This window comes from Balaenoptera acutorostrata, chromosome 1 (assembly GCF_949987535.1).
Source record: "Balaenoptera acutorostrata chromosome 1, mBalAcu1.1, whole genome shotgun sequence".
In the NCBI taxonomy this organism is placed as follows: Eukaryota; Metazoa; Chordata; class Mammalia; order Artiodactyla; family Balaenopteridae; genus Balaenoptera; species Balaenoptera acutorostrata.
This window is the reverse complement of record NC_080064.1, coordinates 29086282-29107994: the sequence shown is the minus strand read 5'-3', so window position 1 is coordinate 29107994 and position 21713 is coordinate 29086282. Positions and strand designations below refer to the sequence as shown.

General features: G+C 43.2%; 1 protein-coding gene across 4 annotated transcripts in view; it reads right to left on the bottom strand.

Moving 5' to 3' along the window:
* The window catches only part of AGO4 (argonaute RISC component 4), a 39595-nt gene extending 32111 nt beyond the window's left edge, over nucleotides 1-7484 (bottom strand). For 2 of the 4 annotated variants that reach the window (XM_007182511.3, XM_057554682.1), the window contains exon 1: nucleotides 6736-7067. In XM_007182511.3, coding sequence (XP_007182573.3) covers nucleotides 6736-6754 — 19 coding nt within the window. In that variant the 5' untranslated portion in view covers nucleotides 6755-7067. The other 2 variants (XM_057554678.1, XM_057554689.1) reach the window with 2 other exon arrangements.
* Between the last annotated feature and the right edge of the window lie 14229 nt (nucleotides 7485-21713).

Genomic DNA, 21713 nt, shown 5'->3' with positions numbered 1-21713 from the left:
ACCAGTTCAGGCTGAAGATGATCCATTAATCCTCCATAAATTAGCCTGCATTATTATAGTTTGTACAGACTGTAGGAGATTAAACAGCAGCTATATTTATCAATTTAATTGCTAACTTACATAGTGAAACAACACCAATAATGCTAGACTTTCTTGCTTATAACGTGATATTTTAAAAATCTGGACAGTCCGATGTTTCCTGATCAAGATCTAGTTCATTTCTTCAACAAACATTTATTCATTTATTATATGTCTAACATGTACTGTGGACTCAGGAAAAAGACAGAGCCTCTGCCTTCAAGGAACTTACAGTCTAGACAAGTGGTTCTCAACCTGGGGTAGCTTTTGTTCCCCAGTAAACATTTGGCAAATGTCTGGAGACGTTTTTGGTTGTCACAAATTGGGGAATGATACTGACATGTAGTGAGTAGGGGCCAGGGATACAGCTAAACATCCTATAATGCACAGGTCAGCCCCCCAAAACAAAGAAGTATTCAGTCCAAAGTATCAAACAGTACTGAGGCTGGGACTTCCCTGGTGGCGCAGCGGTTAAGAATCCGCCTGCCAATGCCTGGGACATGGGTTTGATCCCTGGTCCGGGAAGATCCCACATGCCTCAGAGCAACTAAGCCCATGTGCCACAACTACTGAGCCCGCGTGCCACAACTACTGAAGCCTGTGCGCCTAGAACCCATGTTCTGCCACAAGGGAAGCCACCGCAATAAGAAGCACACGCACCGCAACGAAGAGTAGCCCCTGCTCGCCACAACTAGAGAAAGCCCGTGCGCAGCAACGAAGACCCAACGCAGCCAAAAATAAATAAATTTTAAAAAAATAAAATTAAAAAAAAAAAACAACAGTACTGAGGCTGAGAAACCCTGGTCTAGATATGGCAGTCATTCCAAATTATTCCATTGACGGTTCACAAGATAGTCCATAAAAAGAAAGGATTCCATAAGTTAAAGAAACTGCATATTCCCTCCCCTGCTTAAAATTCCAATGTATATTATCATGTTAAATTCTCTAATAAGTCATGTAATAAACCTGTTAAACTTTAACTCATCATTTACCTAACTTGTTTTTCCCTAGAACACACCCACACACACATACACTCTTTCTGTTTTTATTTATTTTTTTAGATTTTTTTTTTTGACGTGGGCCATTTTCTTAATATAAATTTATTTTATTTATTTATTTATTTGTGGCTGCTTTGGGTCTTCATTGCTGTGCGCAGGCCTTCTCTAGTTGCAGCAAGCGGGGGCTACTCTTCGTTGCGGTGCACAGGCTTCTCATTGCGGCAGCTTCTCTTGTTGCGGAGCACGGGCTCTAGGTGCGCGGGCTTCAGTAGTTGTGGCTCGCGAGCTCTAGAGCGCAGGCTCAGAAGTTGTGGGGGCTTTGTTGCTCCGCTGCATGTGGGATCTTCCTTGACCAGGGTTCGAACCCGTGTCCCCTGCATTGGCAGGTGGATTCTTAACCACTGCGCCACCAGGGAAGCCCCTGATGTGGGTCATTTTTTAAGTCTTTATTGAATTTGTTACAATACTGCTTCTGTTTTATGTTTTGGTTTTTTGTCCGCTAGGCATGTGGGATCCTAGCTCCCAACCAGGGATCAAACCCGCACCCCCTGCACTGGAATGCGAAGTCTTAACCACTGGACCATCAGGGAAGTCCCTCTCTCTGTTTTTAAAATCAAACATCGATCAATACTCAGTAGATAAGGATTTAGGGAAACACAGTCTGGGAAATATCTGTCTACAGAAAATCTTACTCCTTTTTGATTATAATGTCAAATGGACACTGGCCTAAAAAATAAACATCTTTTCTGCTATGAATAGGTGTTGAGTAAAGTGAGCTGTGTTTACAAAGGAAAGTTACAACAGGTTTTCTTGTTGCAATGGTATTTCACCAAGAACAAAGACAATTCACTAAGGAGAGAAAACTTTGAAGCAAGAAGCTGTTCTGTCCAACATCACTTAGGAAAATCAAAGCAAACACTTTAATGAAATTTGTGTTGACAGATCACCACATACTAATTCTTAAAGTACTGAAAATCTTTTCACGTATTAAATTCACTGTTCCTTCTTCCCCTAAATTATACTCATCCTTCAAAACTCAGGTTGAGTGCAACCTCCTTGGAAAGCCTTTCCAGAATCTCCCAGGCTGGAGGATGCATCTTCTGTGTTCCCAAGACCTTCTGTATAAGGGAGCACTTAGGACAAGTACCTAGAAACAACTTGTTAAATTACTGTCTCCTTCACTAGACTGCAAACTCTTAGAAGAAATGGACTTCCAGTTCGTTGTTATCTCAATACCTAATTCAATGACGAGCACATTGTAGTTCTTCAATAAATGTTGAACTGAACAGTACCAATAATCCCTGTAGCAGATCCAGGTAGAAACTAAACAGAAACCTAGTCATTTCTAAAACAAAAGAATTGACGATTATCTTTTCATTAAAACAAAAAAGCACTTAATTTATACTAAAAATATTATTCCTTGGAGTTGAGTTCCACTTCTGGTGAACAAGGGGATCTACTCTTGGTGTGATACGGCATTTATAAACAAGATAAGAAGTAGATAATAAATAATATCAGAGGTAGACAGGCATACTGAATTAACCCAATTAAATCATATAGAAAAGTCAGCCCTGCATATTCCAAGATATGCTTAAGCAATCTTTGTATCGCAAATCCAGCTTTATGACAGAAATTTGCAAACAGAAATTTGGATCAAATGACTTGCCTAAGGACGTATGACTAGACTAGGTCTCCTAACTCCAGTTCAGGGCTTTTTCTTCTCCAATTTACTTCACAGTCCTATGGCATCTATACCTCTCTAAAGTACTTGATGCCCTTTAAAGAGGCAGAGGCAGAAGAAATGAAGGAAAGGGATTAAGAAGTGGAGAAAAGCAGAGTGTGTTTCTTTTCCATGGCAAGAGAGAAAAGTTAGAAGGTGAGTGATCATTCCTTTTAATAAGTTTAGAAGACTTATTTAGAAAGATATATTCTAAAATTGTTCATCCCCAAAGCTGGTTTCTTTGAATTTATCAAACGACTTATGAAGAAATAAATCATAGTGGCTAAGGCTCTGGAACCAAACTGCCTGAGTTTCAGTCCTGGTTTTACCACTCCCTAACTGCATGACCTAGGGCCAGTTTCTTAGCCAATCTGTGCATCAGTTTCCTTATCTATAAAATGGAGGAGGGGGCTTCCCTGGTGGCGCAGTGGTTGAGAGTCTGCCTGCCAATGCAGGGGACACGGGTTCGAGCCCTGGTCTGGGAGGATCCCACATGCCACGGAGCAACTGGGCCCGTGAGCCACAATTACTGAGCCTGCGCGTCTGGAGCCTGTGCTCCGCAACAAGAGAGGCCGCGATGGTGAGAGGCCCGCGCACCGCGATGAAGAGTGGCCCCCACTTGCCACAACTAGAGAAAGCCCTCGCACAGAAACGAAGACCCAACACAGCCATAAATAAATAAATAAATAAAATAAATAAACCCAAAGTTAAAAAAAAAAAAATGGAGGAGGTATGATAATAATAGCATCCATCTCATAAGGCTACTGTGAGGATCTCATGAGACAATGTATATAAAAGGCTTAACACGGTGCTTCACAATGGTAAGCACTCGATACATGTTAGCTATTATGATTGCGCTTGCATAAATGTTGTTATTGCTCAAAGGTCTTCATGTGGGGAGCGTCTCCAAAACTTAGTGACAAAGTCAGAGAATGACATCTTCCAAAAAGGTAACAAATATGACTCAACACAGATTAGATGAAGTCAGCTTAATAGAAGAGGAGGGCATTAGACTAGGAGTCAGGTGACCCAGACTCACCCTCACCACTCAGCCTTGAGACCTTGATAAAGTCACTTAAGCTCTCTGAACCTCTTTTCTCATCTGTAAAATGGGGATCATACCTGCCTTGCCTACCTCACAGAGAATTAAATGAGCTAACAGCCAAGAAAGCACTTTCCAAACTGTAAAGCACTGTAAAAATCAGTATTACTAACTGATTCACTTTGTTATAAAGCAGAAGCTAACACACTATTGTAAGGCAATTATACTTCAATAAAGATGTTAAAAAAATCAATATTACTACTAATATAAGCAAAATAAATGGTAATATAATTAAATATATTTATTTCCAAGTTACTGTTGTCAGAAATCGGAATTGGGTGAGGGAGTGCAGAGCAAGACTAAACATGCTTCAATGATTGTTCAAGCTAGGAGGGAACAGAGCATTAGATCCATGTGCTTTAACAAAGAAGCAGGAAAGCTTCTCTAGGTTCTTAGCCTGGATGAAATATCCCACAAGACTATCAACTCCCTTTGCTCTAATTCCATGCTCAGCAAGCAGCTTCTTGTTATTAATTGGGTTTCCAAGGTACTGTGACACCAAAAAAGGAGTTTGCTAGACAGCAGGCAAGAAAATATTCCAGTCAATGGAAAAGATCTACGTGACATTGTGGCTTATTCATTAGTGTCTTATAAATGTGGTTAGTGAGAATTAATTTTCCTCAATCCTGGGTGAAATGATAAGTCCTGCAAAATCTAAAATCAAACCAAAAAGAGAGTCCCTGGGATGTTCCTAACACCGCCAGGTTGATCTTTTCCATCAAATTTGGTTTGTATACACAGTTACATAGTCTCTTTCAATATCAGCTCATAAATGCAACAGTTGATTCAATTATGACTTTCTAGCAGGGGAGGGAGGGAAGAAACATTTGTTGAGTATCTCCAATGCATTACTATCTACAACAACACTTCCCACATACATTACCTTATTTCAGTCTCACAACAATCTTGCAGCACATAATTATTATTACCCTTATTTTATAGATGCGGAAATGAAAGTTCAAAGGAATTAAGTAATTTGCCCAAGGTTATACAACTATTAAATTACTAGATTGGATTTGAACAGAAGTCTGTTACATTCCTAAAGACCTGATCATGCCTTTAGCCGGGGGACATAGCTGAAGTAACCCAGTGTAATACACTGAGGTTTATCAAATAATATTAATGTGACAAAACCAATTTATTTTTAAAAGGCATATGAAATTTGGCTACGAAGTCCTTTAAAAAATACTCTAAGGGGCTTCCCTGGTGGCGCAGTGGTTAAGAATCCGCCTGCCAATGCAGGGGACACGGGTTCGAGCCCTGGTCCGGGAAGATCCTACATGCCTCGGAGCAACTAAGCCTGTGCGCCACAACTACTGAGCCTGTGCTTTAGAGCCCGCGAGCCACAACTACTGAAGCCCGCGTGCCTAGAGCCCGTGCTCCGCAACAAGAGAAGCCACCGCAACGAGAAGCCCACGCACCACAACGAAGAGTAGCCCCTGCTCACTGCAACTAGAGAAAGCCATGCACAGCAACGAAGTACCAAAGCAGCCAAAATAAATTAATTAATTTAAAAAAACCCCAAAACTCTAGGGACTTCCCGGGCGGTCCAGTGGTTAAGACTTCGCCTTCCGGTGCAGGGGGTGGGGGGTTGGATCCCTGGTCCAGGAGCTAAGATCCCACATGCCTCGTGGCCAAAAAACCAAAACATAAAACAGAAGCAATACTGTAATAAATTCAATAAAGACTTAAAAAAAAATACTCTAAGCAGCAAATTAAAGTGGAGTTGAATCATTCAGCTATGTAAACAAGTTTCAAGTAAACAAACTTGCAAAGTTTCCAAACTCAAATGGTAGACTGAGTTTTCTATGCGCTAAAAAAATGAAATGCTCTACAACTAAGTCTACTATGTAGATAAGGTATGATATTAAAGTTAATTCTAACACAGCCCCTAAACCCTGCCCTACTTAGCCAAGACATCAGAAACTTGTTGGGGTTCCAGGTGGGAGCAGCAGACTCCAATCTGCAGGGCATTTGTTACAACTTGGAATGGTTCTTCTTGTTTGGGCAGAGTCGGGGAGATAACGAGAGGCCATTCATAATACAGTTTCCAAAGCACTTTCTCCTTCATTTGATCCTCACAACCACTTCTAACCCAATTAGAAGATACTCGGAGTATTAAAGCCTGAGCTGGAGCCTCTGGCTGGTAACTCGCCTGTCACTGAGGAGCTACGACAGACCACTCTGGGTCTCTTGCACAGACTGACAGGTAGACAGAGGCAGAAGACCACACTCCCCGAGACTTCAGGGCCTTTGAGAAAGGGTGGACACTTTGCCCCTTGGCCTTCGGGGCTAATGGGAAGTGTTTAGGGGAAGTTCTCTTTCTTCCTTATCTGAGGGCTCTGGACTGTCTGTCAGTGCAAAGAAAAATAGGGGTGCGGCCCCAAGCCAAGAATACCCCTGGTAGTAGATGGTGGAGTCCTTCCCGGTCCGGTCCGGTCCGGTCCGGGCCAGGCCTCCGCTGCGCACCTGGCACAGATCGCGTCCCTTCTGAAGCCCAAACTGGCCTCGCCTCCACCCTGGAGCACAGACCACCTCCCTGAGGTTGGGTCAGGTCTCCCTGAGACCTGGGGACGCGGGTCACCTTCCTCGGTGACCTCGTTCCTTCCTTAGACATCGAGAACTGGCTCAGCTCTCCAGGCTGGGGCGCGGAACCCGCCACCGCCGAGGCCAGGGTCAGCTCCCTCCGCCTTGTGCAATGGGGTCTCCCTCCCCCAGGCCTGACGGCCCAACCCAGGCACGCACAAGCCGATGGGGGCCACGGGGAGCTGCCAGCCCGCCGCCCGCCCACCCGTCCCCGGGTCCGGTCCTGGTCCCAGCCCGAGCGTCCTCCTCACCGGGTCCCAGCGCCTCCATGGCGGCGGCGGGGGCCGCCTCGCCGCGGTCCCCGGCGCCTCCCGCTCCGGGCCCCGCCGCCGCCGCCGCCGCCGCCGCGTAACGCTTGATCTCCGGAATATTGGCGCTATGGGGGCGCCGCGGAGACGCGGGCGCTGAGCAAGGGGCGGCGGCGGCGCCCGGCCCGGGGACAGGGACCCGGCTCCCGCGGCTCTTCCGGCCTCAGCGACAACAAAAACAATCCCCGCCGCCGCCGCCAGCGGGAGCGGGAGCGGGAGCCAGCGCGCGCGCCCGTCGGGCGGGGAGAGGGCGCGGGGCGCGCGCGGCCGGGGGTCCCGACTCACGGAGGGGGCGTGCACAGCTCCGGAAGCCGGGTCCACCCGGCCCGGCGTGGGGCAGTGGCGGGGGTGGGCGCGCGCGCCCTCAGGGGGCAGCGCCCAGAGGACGTGTCGGGGGCGCGCCCGCCCGCCCGCACTGCCCTGTAGCCCAGGGAGGCCTTCCCCGGCGAAGGGCTCTTGGGGGCCTACATGCTGTCCTCCCAGAGAATCCCAACACACAAGTGCCCGGAGAAAGATCGGGATTGCAGACCCCGCTGGTCCAGACACAGCTCTCCACTTCCTCCCGTGGAAAGTGTCCTGAGATTCACGTCAGACACCTCTCCTCCTTCCTCCCACCTCAGACCACTTCCTTCTCCTCTGTCTCCTCTTTCTCCACTGTCCTGGGACTGAGAACACCGGGGTCACCACGGACGCAGCATTTTCCTTCCACTTCTTCATCCAAGACTGTACACCCAGGTGCTCTTCCCGACCCATGCAGCCGAAAGCACCACGCGAATGGACTATGATGAATGATGTGTTCTCTCGTTGTCTATGACCTCTGCTCAGCAAGTCACCAGTCACTTCAAAGAGAAAAGTGTTGCTTTCTTGGATGACTTCACCGTAGCAGCCAAGAGCCAAAGGAGCAACACCCCACTCCAGGGTGGTGCAGTCAGCCCAGTAGACCCAGCATCCTTGGGGCTTTCAGTTGGGACTTTGAGTTGGAGAACATAGGCCAAGAAGGAGTTTCTAGTCTTCAGAATGAGGCAGCTCTGTGCCCACCAGTTAAAAAGGGACAATGTGTATGTGTTGTACTCGTTTGCTAGAGCTGCCATTACAGAGTACCACAGATTGAGTGGTTTAAACAACAGAAATTAATTTTATTACAGTTATAGAGGCTAAACATCCAAGATCAAGGATTGGTTTCTTCTGAGATCTCTCTTTTGCTTGTAGATGGCATCTTCTCCCTGTGTCTTCACATGGTTTTTCCTCTGTACACATCTGTGTCCAAATGTCCTCTTCTTATAAGGACACTAGTCATCCTGGGTTAAGGCCCACCTTACAGACTTCATTTTAAGTTAATTGCCTCTCTAAAGACCCTCTCTCCAAATACAGTGAATTCTGAAGTAATGAGGCTTAGGATTTCAAGGTGTGAATTTTGAGGGGACACAATTCAGCCCATAACACGTGTAGTGAGATAGTTATTTGAGCACCTACAATGTGCAGCCATAGAGCCAAGCAATTTTTGTATGATAAAAATGATTTAAAACAATTTTCGGGGGCTTTCCTGGTGGCACAGTGGTTGAGAATCTGCCTGCTAATGCAGGGGATTCAGGCCCTGGTCTGGGAAGATCCCACATGCCGCGGAGCAACTAGGCCCATGAGCCACAATTACTGAGCCTGCGCGTCTGGAGCCTGTGCTCCGCAACAAGAGAGGCCGCGATAGTGAAGAGGCCCACGCACCGCGATGAAGAGTGGCCCCCGCTTGCCGCAACTAGAGAAGGCCCTCGCACAGAAACGAAGACCCAACACAGACAAGAATAAATATAAAAATAAATAAATAAATAAATAAAGATTACTAAAAGCACAATCCATTTAAAAAAAAAAATTTTTTTTTTCGGGGCACACCATGGCCAGGCACTTTGTTATGGGCTTCACATGTCATCTAATCTTCACAACCACCTATAAGGTAGATATTATTAAGAAAGGTATTTGTGTAGATGAGGAAACAACCTCAAAGGAGCTAAGAAAATCAGGCTCTGCATTACATGATATGGCTGAGAAGCATGGAAAAACTGGAGTTCTAAATCCTGCATTCTAGTCCTGGCTGATTCCATCCCCTGCTGGCTATAGAACTGAGACTTTTAATCAAGTAACTGGACTCTAGTTTACTGATACCATACTCCAAGTTCTTTCCGTAGTGCCATGCTGCTTCTCCGTTAAGCCAGATATTCACTGGAAACAATGAGAGGGGACAGAAAGTTTGAAGGGAAGGAAGTATTCACTAAAAGAACAGACTGGTTGACAGTTAAGAGGATAAGGAAAACCAACTAAAGGCCAAGTTTTTTTTTTTTTTTTTTTATAAATTTATTTATTTTTGGCTGCGTTGGGTCTTCGTTGCTGCGCGCAGGCTTTCTCCAGTTGCGGCCAGCAGCGGCTACTCTTCGTTGCGGTACATGGGCTTCTCGCTTCGGTGGCTTCTCTGGTTGCAGAGCACGGGCTCTAGGAGCGCGGGCTTCAGTGGTTGTGGCTCACGGGCTCTAGAGTGCAGGCTCAGTAGTTGTGGTGCACAGGCTTAGTTGCCCTGCGGCACGTGGGATCTTCCCGGACCAGGGCCCAACCCGTGTCCCCTGCATTGGCAGGTGGATTCCTAACCACTGTGCCACCAGGGAAGCCCCCAAAGGTCAAGTTTTGAGTTAAGCCTAGTAGCCACCTCCCTTCTCCACTCCAGGCTAAATTCCTCCCATTCACACAGTGCTGGTGGCTTCCAGCCTGGTTTGAGGCTGACTTTCCCCCTCTCACTTTCTAACAGATTTCCCCCCATATTTTATTTGGTACACTGAGCAGAGACCATAGCTTGTTTCCTGTACTGAAAATAACCTCAGAAACCTGAGTATGAAATGTATTTAGGCCATAGTCATGACTGCAATGCCTCAATTCCTCAGTCTCTCACCCCTGCCATTCTCGACTGCTTTGATGATCTACATTCTTCCAAAACTCACTCCCACTCAGGCACCCACTGCCCCCTTTCCGACTGAGCCCTTCTGAGCCCTCCCAAACCAATGTTCTATAGTCAATAAACTCTCCTAAACCTCAGTCTGTTCGACAAGCTCTCCTTCCACTTCCTGCTGTGTCTGAGAGGAAGCTCTGCCCCAGAATACCACTTCCCCCTCAGCTCTCGATGATGGTGTCTGCTCATTCTCCCACACCCCACACACCTACAGGACAGGGTGGGGAATGGGCAGAGAATTGGCCATCTATTTGCACCCCCATGACACCAAACCTTGAATTCTCATTCTCATGTTAGAACTACTTGCCCTCTGGCCAGACTACCACAGGGCCTCCCTTGGTGGTATAATTAACTCAGCTCCTGGTCTTCTCTCTCAGTTCAGGCCTGGCTCCCATTACATTATAAATCCTTGAAAGCAGGGCTTGTGCCTTATTCAGGAATTCAGGTTTGTGTTTCTGTTGCCTAACATGTTACTTGGCATCAAATGCCTACTCAGGGAAATGTATGGAATGAATGAATGAATGAATGAGCAATTAATGCGTAAACCATAGGAACTAGAAATGGTCCAGTGGAGGGGCCTAGGTAAAAAACCCTGGGTGAATCCCCAGCTTCTCCAGAGTGCAGACTTTCCAATCAGGTGGTCCTAGGTTCAAATCCCAGTTCCACAACATACTAGCTCTAAGGACCTGGGACAAGTCCCTTCACCTACTGCTCAAGGATGTTGTGAGGAGGAAGTTAAACCATATATGTGCATGTTCCTGTGTGTCTGGCACAGAGTAAGTGCCCAATAGTAAATCATTCTCCTCCCTTCCCTCCTTTCCCCCAGCTCAAAGCTGCTCCCCTGCTTCTGTCTTGCTGTCCTTTGAGAGACAGTGAGCTCATGATCTCGGCTTAGTCCAAGAGAGGGAAGCAGAGTTGTCAGGGACCAAGCATGCTTACACAGCCTTTGTCTGAGCCACCTGAGTACAGGGACTTGGCGCACTCACCTGAGGGTGAGAGCCAGAACACGCTCAGGCGAGGTTTATTAATGGAACTGGACTTTTTGAATGTGTCGATGCTCCCCTGAGACCAGATTGTGCCAGAGGGAGCCTTGCTAGTGGACCTTGTGCCAGATGGCAGGGCTCCAGCCACCCATGCTGCTTGAGACACTCCAACCCTTGTGTGGGCTGCTGGTCTCTGTCGGTGTTTTGACTCCCCAGCCTCTCCTCATACAATCTTTCCACAAGTCTGGAGCTTAGAAGTCGAGGACGAACTTCTTTGCAGTCGATCAGCTGGGCTAGGGACTTAAACTCTTCTTTAGCTGGGGACCCCCTTATTCAAACAAAAATCTTAAGTGGGAGCTGAAGTGGAGCCACTCTGTCTGAGGAAAGAGACCTGCATTGCACACTACTGAACTAGACTAGCTTGCCAAGAGACACCACCTGGCATCCCAACGGAATTTCTGCCCCCCTCCTCCTACTCCATCAGCAGCCTTGCTCCTTTACACTTTTTTAAAATAAATTTATTTATTTATTTTTGGCTGCATTGGGTCTTCGTTGCTGCGCATGGGCTTTCTCTAGTTGCAGCGAGCGGGGGCTACTCTTCGTTGTGGTACGCGGGCTTCTCATTACAGTAGCTTCTCTTGTTGCAGAGCACAGGCTCTAGGCACACTGGCTTCAGTAGTTGTGGCATGTGGGCTCAGTAGCTGTGGTGCATGGGCTCAGTTGCTCCACGGCATGTGGGATCCTCCCGGACTAGGGCTCGAACCCATGTCCCCTGCATTGGCAGGAAGATTCTTAACCACTGTGCCACCAGGGAAGTCCTAGGAAGGCATTCTTAACAAGACATAAAATTTAGAAACCACAAAGAAAAATACTGATAGATTTAATTACATGAAAAATTAAAACTTCTCACAAAAACCACCATAAAATTAAATATAAAGAGTTCCTACAGGACTTCCCTGGTGGCGCAGTTGTTAAGAATCTGCCTGCCAATGCAGGAGACATGGATTCGGTCCCTGGTCCAGGAAGATCCCACATGCCATGGAGCAACTGAGCCCATGCGTCACAACTTCTGAGCCTGCGCTCTGGAGCCTGTGAGCCACAACTACTGAGCCCGCGTGCCACAACTACTGAAGCCCGCACTGCTAGAGCCCGTGCTCCGCAACAAGAGAAGCCACCACAATGAGAAGCCCATGCACCGCAACAGAGCAGCCCTGCTGGCCGCAACTAGAGAAAGCCCACGCACAGCAACAAAGACCCAACGCAGCCAAAAATAAATAAATAAATAAACTTATATAAAAAAAAAGTTTTCCTACAAATTCATAAGTAGAAAAATTGGCAATTCACAGAAAAAATACAAATGCTAACAAACATGAAAAGGTGTGCAATCATTAACAATCAGAAAAGCAAAGTACAAAAATGAGCTATTTTAAAATTCATTGCTTGAAAAATATTTTTAAATTGAGTAAATCCAGATGGTAAAGGTGAGGGAAATTAATACTCTCACACAGTATTGGTGGGATTGTAAATTGGGACAACTTTTTTTGAAAATAGTCTGTCAGTGTCTATCAAAAATTTATTTGTGCCTCCCTTCAAACCCTTAATTCCATTCTTGGTCTCTGTCTTAAGAAACTTGAACATCTGTACACACATAACATATAACAAGGATGTTTGTTCATTATAGCATTGATTGCAAAAGGAAAAAAATAGAAATGACCTTAACATTCATCAAAAGGGAATGGTTTTAAAAGTAGATTACATTCATATTATGGAATAGTAAGTAAAATGTATGTATTAAATGTATGAGATGCTTCTATATGTACTGACATGGAAGGATCCCTAAAATACACTGTTAAATTGAAAAAAAATCCAGTACAATAGAATAAGATGCACAGTGATCTCACTGAAATTGTGTATCAAGGAGGTAAAATGTATAGTTCTCTTTAGGCTGCCTCCCAATTCCCTCATTGGAGGTGACTACTATTAATATTTTATATGTATAATCCCTAATTTTCTTCTGTGCATTTATAGTTGCACATATATAAGTCCATACCATATGATCTCATACACAGACATGCACAGAGGAAAGACTATGTAAATTGATACAGGGAAAACACCATGTAAAGATGGAGGATTGGAGTGTTGCATCCACAAGCTAAGGAACACCAAAGATTGCCCACAAACCACCTGAAGCTAGGACGAGGCAATGATGGATTTCCCCTACAGGTTTCAGAGGGAGCATAGCCCTGCCAATACCTTGATTTTTGGACGTCTATCCTCTAGAACTGCAAGATGATAAATTTCTATTGTTTTAATCACTCAGTTTTTGGTATTTTGTTATAGCTGCCCTAGGAAACTAAAATAGGGAGTAAAGGTGGAAATAGCGAGACCAAGAAGTGAGCTATTGCAATGATCCAGGTGAATGTTGATGGTGGCTTGAGTCAAGGTGGTAGCTGTGGATGCTGGATATGTTTTGAAGACAGACTTTGCTGATGGACTGAGTATGAGGTATAAAAAAAATGAGAGGCATTAAGGATAATTCTAAAGTTTCAGTGCTGTTAGTGCCCCAGGTGTCTGCATCTTTGTGCCTCAGGCCTTTCCCAGAAGTGCAAAAGGAAAGCCAATCTAACAATTCCTACCTTAGACTGGAAGTGATGGGACATTAACCCCACCTAGGGGAAGCCCTCAACCAGTGATTCTCAGGAGTTGGTGTATAAATATCCCAGCTCCTTTGCCCCTCAGATGGGATAATTTTGACACGTGTGTTTTACACTATTTCCCACAAGATTAAGCTCCAATCACTCAGTGGTAGCTAGCTTACCAACACATCTTTATTGGCTGCCTTCTCTTCCATGTATCTCTCCTACTGGTGACCCTTGTTTCTCTAAAATAAATTATTTGCACTTGAATCTTTATCTCAGAGTCTGCTTTTGGAGAAACCCAGACTAATACACAAGATTTTCAGCTTGAGCAACTGGGAAGATATTTATTCATATTTATTAATTAATAAATTGACATTTATGAAGATGGAGAAGACTTTGACAGGTGCAGATTCTTGGAGGGGGGAAGATCAGTAGAACATTTTGAACACAATAGTTCTGAGGTGCTTGTTAGGTCACCAAATGGAGAGGTTGAATAGGCTTAGAGATATACAGTCTGGAGTCAGGAGAGAGATTGGTCTAGAGATATACATTTGGGAGTCAACAACATAGAGATAATATTTAAAGAAAGCCATGAGTCTGGATGAAATCACTAAAGGAGTTAGTGTAGCTGGAGAAGAAAAGAGGTTCCGGGATTAGTAGGGTTCTTGGCACTGTAACATTTAAAGGTCAAGGAAATGAGGAAAATCCCACAAAGCAGATTGAGACGGAATGGCCAGTGAAGTTGGAGGAAAAGAAGAATGTGTGAAATCCCAGAAACTAAGGGAGGCAAGTGTAATATCAGTCCCTTCTTTTTGTTTGTTTTAGTATCCTTCATTTATTTTGGAGGCTTTCCTCAGATGTCTGGTGGTCATATTTTGTCTTTTCACATTGAAGAGTCGGGTTTTAAAAGGTTGATTTGAATTCTGTATCCGTGTACGGGTTTTGTCTTTTGGTGGCTTTCATAGTAGAAGCTGAAACTCTAGGTCATTTCTCTGAGACTGTTCAGTTTCTCCAGAGAATTCCCCGTTTTCAAGCCGAGGGAGGGAATAGCCTAGTCACCAAATAAGGAGATTATGGGGTGGGGGATGGAGTGAGAGTGGATAGAGAAGTGTGTGGCCTCTTCGTTCAGTATGTAGACTTCCAATGACTCTCCCTTTTTCTAGTAAGGTACCTCTCTGTTTCAATTACTGCACAGACTAAACCTCCAGATTCCTGCCCGGGAGGAGGAGTAGTCATCTGACAGGTGCAAGATTATAGAAGGGACCTGAAGGCTAATGGATCCTTACAGAGACTTTCATCCCATCCTCTTGTCTTGAACCCATTCTTCTCCCTGGGTCTTTCTTCCTGGGTTTCTGGGTCCTCTAGTACTTCAGCTGAGCTGGAGTTCTGTGGCAGGAAATGGCTTGCTTCTCATTAGCACCACCTCTGTAGACAGTTGGTATGCAGCTTTTTCAGCCCTGCTAATTTTTCCACTTGGATTTCCACCTTCTCATCCTCTCATGTCTCCTCTCCCACTCTCTTTATCCTTGTGGGTTTATTTTGGTCTTATTCACTTGCTTTCATTTTTGTGGGGCTCGAAGAACTAGAAGACATAAACACATGTGTTCATTTTTCCTTCTCAACAACAGTATTTTGAGGTCATCAAATGTAGAGCAATTTTCTAGTGTCTGGGGCCAGAAATTCAAGAGAGACGTGAGTTCTTCCCTGGAGAAGCCACATTCCTTGAATTCTTGGTGCCTCTGGTCTTCCAGAGTATCTCTTGTTTTCTTTTTCCCAGAGGCTAGAACTCGGCCAGAAGTATTTCTGCCTGGTTAATTCATCTATTTTCCAGTTACCTAACTGTGGAGGCATTTCCTACTTGCCAAGGAGCCAACTCAGGTTGACTCCTCCCTTTTGTCTATCCTTCTATGTCCATGATATCCACACAGGAGGAATATATATGCATAACTCTACTAAGTCTGGAAAGTAATGGTAAGTTATGAAAGGGAATCTCCAAGTTATATGGGGAAAATGTTTGGAAACTTTAGGCCGAGAGAATGTATATGGAGTGGGTGGGGGTGATTTAGACCATAAATTTTATTTTATATCACTATCCACACATCCCGGTGTTTCTGAATATGCCAAAGTTAATGCTAATAATAATTGGAAACATTTCTATAATGCTTGTTATAAGTCAGTACTATTCTAAATGTTGATCTCTTAACTTGTAAAATAAATCATTACATATTAACTACATAATTGTCAACAACCCTATGAGGTAGAGACTACCATTATCTCCAACTTACCACTAAAGAAACTAAAGTACACAGGAGTTAAATACAAGACTACGGTGAAGCAGTTGAACCTAGGCGTTCAAACTCCAGAGTTCAGATGCTTAACCACTAGCCTATGCTGCCTCTCTTCTTCGGGCTAGATCATATTTTGCTTCCTTTAACTCATTAGATGAAAATTTTAGGATACCAAGTGTCAGAAACTAATCAAAGTTTTCCCATACCATTTATTTATTATTACATTTAACACCCAGACCACATCTTGATGGTACCCTCACTAATTTTGGCCTTCTGTTTTTAATTGGGATTCTTCAACCATCTGGATACTTCTGGCCCCCAGAGATGGTATTGCTTCCCTATAGTTGGAGTCAGTGATGGAATGGATGTCTGCAACCTACAACAGAATCTCTGAGTACTTAAGCGCTTGGTCTGGGTTGCAGTTCCAACAAGAAGGGTCATTCTGATCATTTTTATTATTTTCCCAGGGGCAAGTTTGGGCTCATACTAAAATTCGATTACAGTTCCTTTTTTTCTTATTTGAGATATGAAAGGAAAAATCTTTTCTTCATCTATTTATGGATGCATGCATTGGAGGAGGAGGAAGGATGAGCTGGGGCACTGCAGGCTCAGCCAAGGATACCACAGTCATTTTGCAAAAGCTGGAAGCAGAGCAGCAGGGTGGAAAGAGATATCCTGAGGGACAGAAAACCAGGCATGAGACTAAATATCCAGTAACTCCCAAAGCTAGCATCTAAACTGTGAAGTAGAAAGAGATCTCCCATGTTTCAGAAAGCTGGGAACTGGCTTAAAGCATAAAAAGTTTACTAAAATATTGCTGATACTCAAGAGTCCAAGTCTTGCTGAAGGGAAAGCCCTGATCCACCTTCAAAATATTTGAAAACAGTAGTGAACTGAATGTAATTAGAGCTTCAGCAAAGCTGAGATCCAGCTCAACTACAGGTTAGATTGACTAATTTCCCCCATACTAGTGACCTGACAAAAAGGGGATTGCCCTTTTTAATCTGTGTTGGTTTCTACAGTCCTTTTCCACAAAAACATAATTAAAAACTATCAGATACACAATGAACCAAAAAAAAAAAAAAAAAGACCCATGGTCAAGAGTGGAAATAGTGCTAGAAGCAGATGAAGTGATAGCTCAGATTTTTATTTATTTATTTATTTATTTATTTATTTATTTATTTATTTATGGCTGTGTTGGGTCTTCGTTTCTGTGCAAGGGCCCTCTCCAGCTGCGGCGAGCAGGGGCCACTCTTCATCGTGGTGCGCGGACCTCTCACTGTCGCGGCCTCTCTTGTTGCGGAGCACAGGCTCCAAACGCGCAGGCTCAGTAGTTGTGGCTCATGGGCCCAGCCTCTCCACGGCATGCGGGATCCTCCCAGACCAGGGCTCGAACCCGTGTCCCCTGCATTGGCAGGCAGACTCTCAACCACCGCGCCACCAGGGAAGCCCAATAGCTCAGATTTTAAATGATCAGACAAGGACTTTAAAATAGTTATGATAAATATGTAAATGTTCTAGTGGAAAGGTGGATAAAATGCATGAACAGATGGAGAATTTTAGTAGAGAAGTGTAAAGTATAAAAAAAGAATCAAATGGAAGTGCTAGAAATGAAAAATAAGATATAAGAAGTGAAGAATGTTTTTTGATGGGCTTAACAGCTGACTGAACACAGCAGAGGAAAGAATCAGATGCTTGAAGACAGGTCAGTATAAATTATCCAAACTAAAATACAAACAGGAAAAAAAAAAAAAAAAAGAGCAAAAAGTATGGAACAGAGTGCCCAAGAACAGAGACAAAATGAAATGTTCTAACATATGTGTAATTGGAGTTTCAGACAAAGAGGGGAGAGAAAATCAACAACAACAAAAAAGTATTTGAGGAGATAATAGCTGAGATTTTTCTAAAATAGATGAGAGATAAAATGCACAGATCCAAGAAGTTTAGCAAATCCTAAGCAGAATAAATACATATAAAACCACACCTAGACATATCCTACTCAGACGACTGAAAACCAAAGATAAAGATAACATTTTAAAAGGAACCAGAGGGGGAAAAAGACATATTACATACAGGGGAGTAATGATACAAAGAATGGATGACTTATCAGGAATGAAGGCCAGAAGGCAATGGGTGACATCTTTAAAGTACTAGAAACAAAAACCATAAATATCCTTCAAAAAAGAAAATGAAATAAAAACATTTCAGGTAGACAAAGCTGAGATAGTTTGTTTCAGACAGACCTGCATTATAAGAAATGCTAAAAGAAGTTCTAGAAGCTGATAAAAATTCGGTCTGCAGGGAAAAATGAAGAGTACCAGAAATGGTAAATATCTGGATAAATATAGAACACCTTTTCAAAAATAATATCTAATTTTATTTATATATAATGTATATATATAATTTATATATATATATAATGTGTGTATAATATATTGTGGGATGTATAAATATACAACAAGGACTCAAAGGGCAGAGGTGGGTAAATGAAATTATACTATTGTAAGATTTCTTACATTATTCATAAAAGAGTACAGTATCATTTGAAGGTTAGATTGTGTTAAGTAAAAAATGCATGTTAAAAGAATTATAGCTAACAGTAGAGGAAATAAATGTGATAATAAATTCACTCAAGAGAAAGCAGGAAATGAGGAGCAAGTGAGACCAAGGGAAAACAAATACCAAGATGAAAAACTCAAACCCAAGCACACTAACAATTATATTAAATGTAAATCCCTCTGCAGTGAATGCCCAGAGTCCTAACCACGACCTCCAGGGAATTCCCAGCCCCAATTTTGCTTCTAATGTTTGGTGACAGGTAAGAGGTTAAGCCCTTGCTTTAGGCTTAGACTAGTCTTTCTGCAGCCGTTCCATCATTCCACTTTATGGTTTAACGGTGGTGAAAGGAATTAACATTTATTTAATGCCTACCACGTACCAATCAGTGAGTTAGGGGTCTTAACATACACCATCTCATTTTAATGGATTTTGTTTGGGGAAAATTGAACCTGAGAAAAAAGTGACTTCCCCACAGTTACATGGCTGATAAGTGGCAGAGCCAGCCTGTGAACAAAGAAAGATCTCTCTGATGCCAGTGTCCGGGCTTTTTCCATGGTACCATGCTGCACCTCTGGCCCTTGCCTCACCTGGGCTATACAGCAACAATCTCTTCACTGGTGTTCCTGTATCCAGTGTTTCTCTTCCCAATCTATTCTCCGGATGGCAGCAAGCTGAACTTCCTAAAACACTGCATTGTCTACCTTGACTCAACACTGGTTAGCTTCTCTTTGGTACTGTGGGTCCATATTGTTTGTTTGGCATTTAATGGTGTCAAGAATCAATTTGCTACGTGACCTTAGGCAAATCGTCTGGTGTCACAAACTGACCCAAGCCAACTTGCTATATTATATTAATAAACATTTATTTACTAATTATTGAGTGGTGTTTTGTTGTTATTGCAGGGGTGAGAGGAAGATATCAGTAGCCTCCAACAGTGAGAGATGGGCTCCATGTTCTTTCTGGAAAACTTACTACCAAGTGGTGTGTTACAATGAAAGCAAGTCTCAGACTGAAATCTACTACATGCTCAACGTATTTATTAACAAGCAGGCAAAACCAGTCATACAACTTGTAAGCTCAGTGAAGTCCCAGATCTTGATCCTTTTAGACACTTTGCCAACTACCTTGCCTGAAAAGTTAACTTTAAGTAAATAAGACAATATTCTATTAGCAGGATTCATCTAGCCTGCTAGTCAGAATCAGGTGACAGGATCTTCCACTAATGGGGAGAAAAATACTGAATAGGTCCCAGCCCATAACATCTCTCTAAAGAACCTCGTTGCTGGGCTCACTAGATTCTTATATGTTGGTCAAGCAAGGGTGGAGGTACCTATATAATACAGTGCTTCTCGCTGAATCACATATCTTGACGCCATTTATTTCACCCATGAAAAAACATATCTAACATCTAATCCTATTTAATAGTCTTCTAATGCTGATTGACGATAAAGGCAATTGAAGTTCTTGACGTAAACTGCTACTGGAATGTGGGATATTGATTAGAATTTCTCAGATACTAACTAACCACTCCTAGAGTGTTTATTTCTTATTAGGGTACTTCAGATGTGAACTAATAGCCTCCAAGCTTTACACTAAAACTAGTTAACACACACGTATATAAAACTTTCTAGTCTGAAATATTTAAACATATATTAACATATTATATATCATATATTTTACATGATATATTATAATATTTAATATAAGTAAATTACAGACAACATAACACCTTCACTGGGGTTCAGTTTGTTTATGTGAGGAGATAGGATGAGCTAACTTCTAAAGTTTCTTCCATGATTCTATAAGTGGATTTTTTTTTTAACATCTTTATTGAAGTATAATTGCTTTACAATGGTGTGTTAGTTTCTGCTTTAAAACAAAGTGAATCAGTTATACATATACATATGTTCCCATATCTCTTCCCTATAAGTGGATTTTAATGCAGTTAGAAGGATCTGGGTTAGAATCATGGAAAAACTTACTGACAGTTATCATCAAGCATGAGAACCTCTTTTCTAGAACACTTTCATATTTTCTTCAAAGGATTTATTTTTCTAAATAAATATCCTTAGCCCCAACCACACCTGTCATCCTCTAACCCTCTTTTTTATTTTAAAAAAAATTTAAAAAATATATATACATACATATATATATATATTTATTTACTTAGGCTGCACAGGATCTTAGTTGTGGCACGTGGGATCTTAGTTGCAGTGAGAACTTTAGTTGCGGCATGCATGTGGGATCTAGTTCCCAGACCAGGGATTGAACCCGGGCCCCCTGCATTGGGAGCACGGAGTCTCACCCACTGGGCCACTGGGGAAGTCCCTAACCCCCTTTTAAAAATAAACATTTTTAAAAATTATTGAGGGGCTTCCCTGGTGGCGCAGTGGTTGGGAGTCTGCCTGCCAATGCAGGGGACACGGGTTCGAGCCCTGGTCTGGGAGGATCCCACATGCCGCGGAGCAGCTGGGCCCGTGGGCCACAATTGCTGAGCCTGCGCGTCTGGAGCCTGTGCTCCGCAACAAGAGAGGCCGCGACGGTGAGAGGCCCGCGCACCGCGATGAAGAGTGGTCCCCACTCGCCGCAACTGGAGAAAGCCCTCGCACAGAAACGAAGACTCAACACAGTCATAAATAAATAAATAAAAGAACGTGAATTTCTTTAAAAAAAAAAAAATTATTGAGGTATAATTGACATATAAGATTATATTAGTTTCAGGTGTACAACATAATGATTTCATATTTGTAAATATTGCAAAATGATCACCACAATGACTCTAGTTAACATTCATCACCACACAGTTACAATTTTTTTTCTTGTGATGAGAACTTTTAAGATCTACTCTCTTAGCAACTTTCGGATATGCAATACAGTATTACTAACTATAGTTCGCATGCTGAACATTACATTCCCATGACTTATTTATTTTATAACTGGAATTTTGTACCTTTTGACCCCTTTCACCCATTTCACCTGCCCCCCGACTCCCTGCCTCTGGCAACCACCAATCTGTTCTCTGTATCTATGAATTCGGATTATTTTTTAGATTCCACATATAGGTGAGATCATGTGGTATTTGTTTTTCTCTGTCTGACTTACTTCACTAGAATAATGCCCTCAAGGTCCATCTGTGTTGTCACAAATGCCAATACTTCATTCTTTCATATATATATCACATTTTCTTTATCCATTCACCCTTCGATGGATTTTTAGATTGTTTCCATATTTTGGCTATTGTAAATAATGCTGCAATGAACATGGGGGTGCATATATCTTTTCAAGTTAGTGTTTTCGTTTTCCTTGGGTAAATACCCGGATGTGGAATTGGTGGATCATATGGTAGTTCTATTTTTAATTTTTTGAGGAATCACCATACTGTTTTCCATAGTGGCTGCACCAATTTCCATTCCCACTAACAGTGTACAAGTATTCCCTTTCATCCACATCCTCGACAACACTTGTT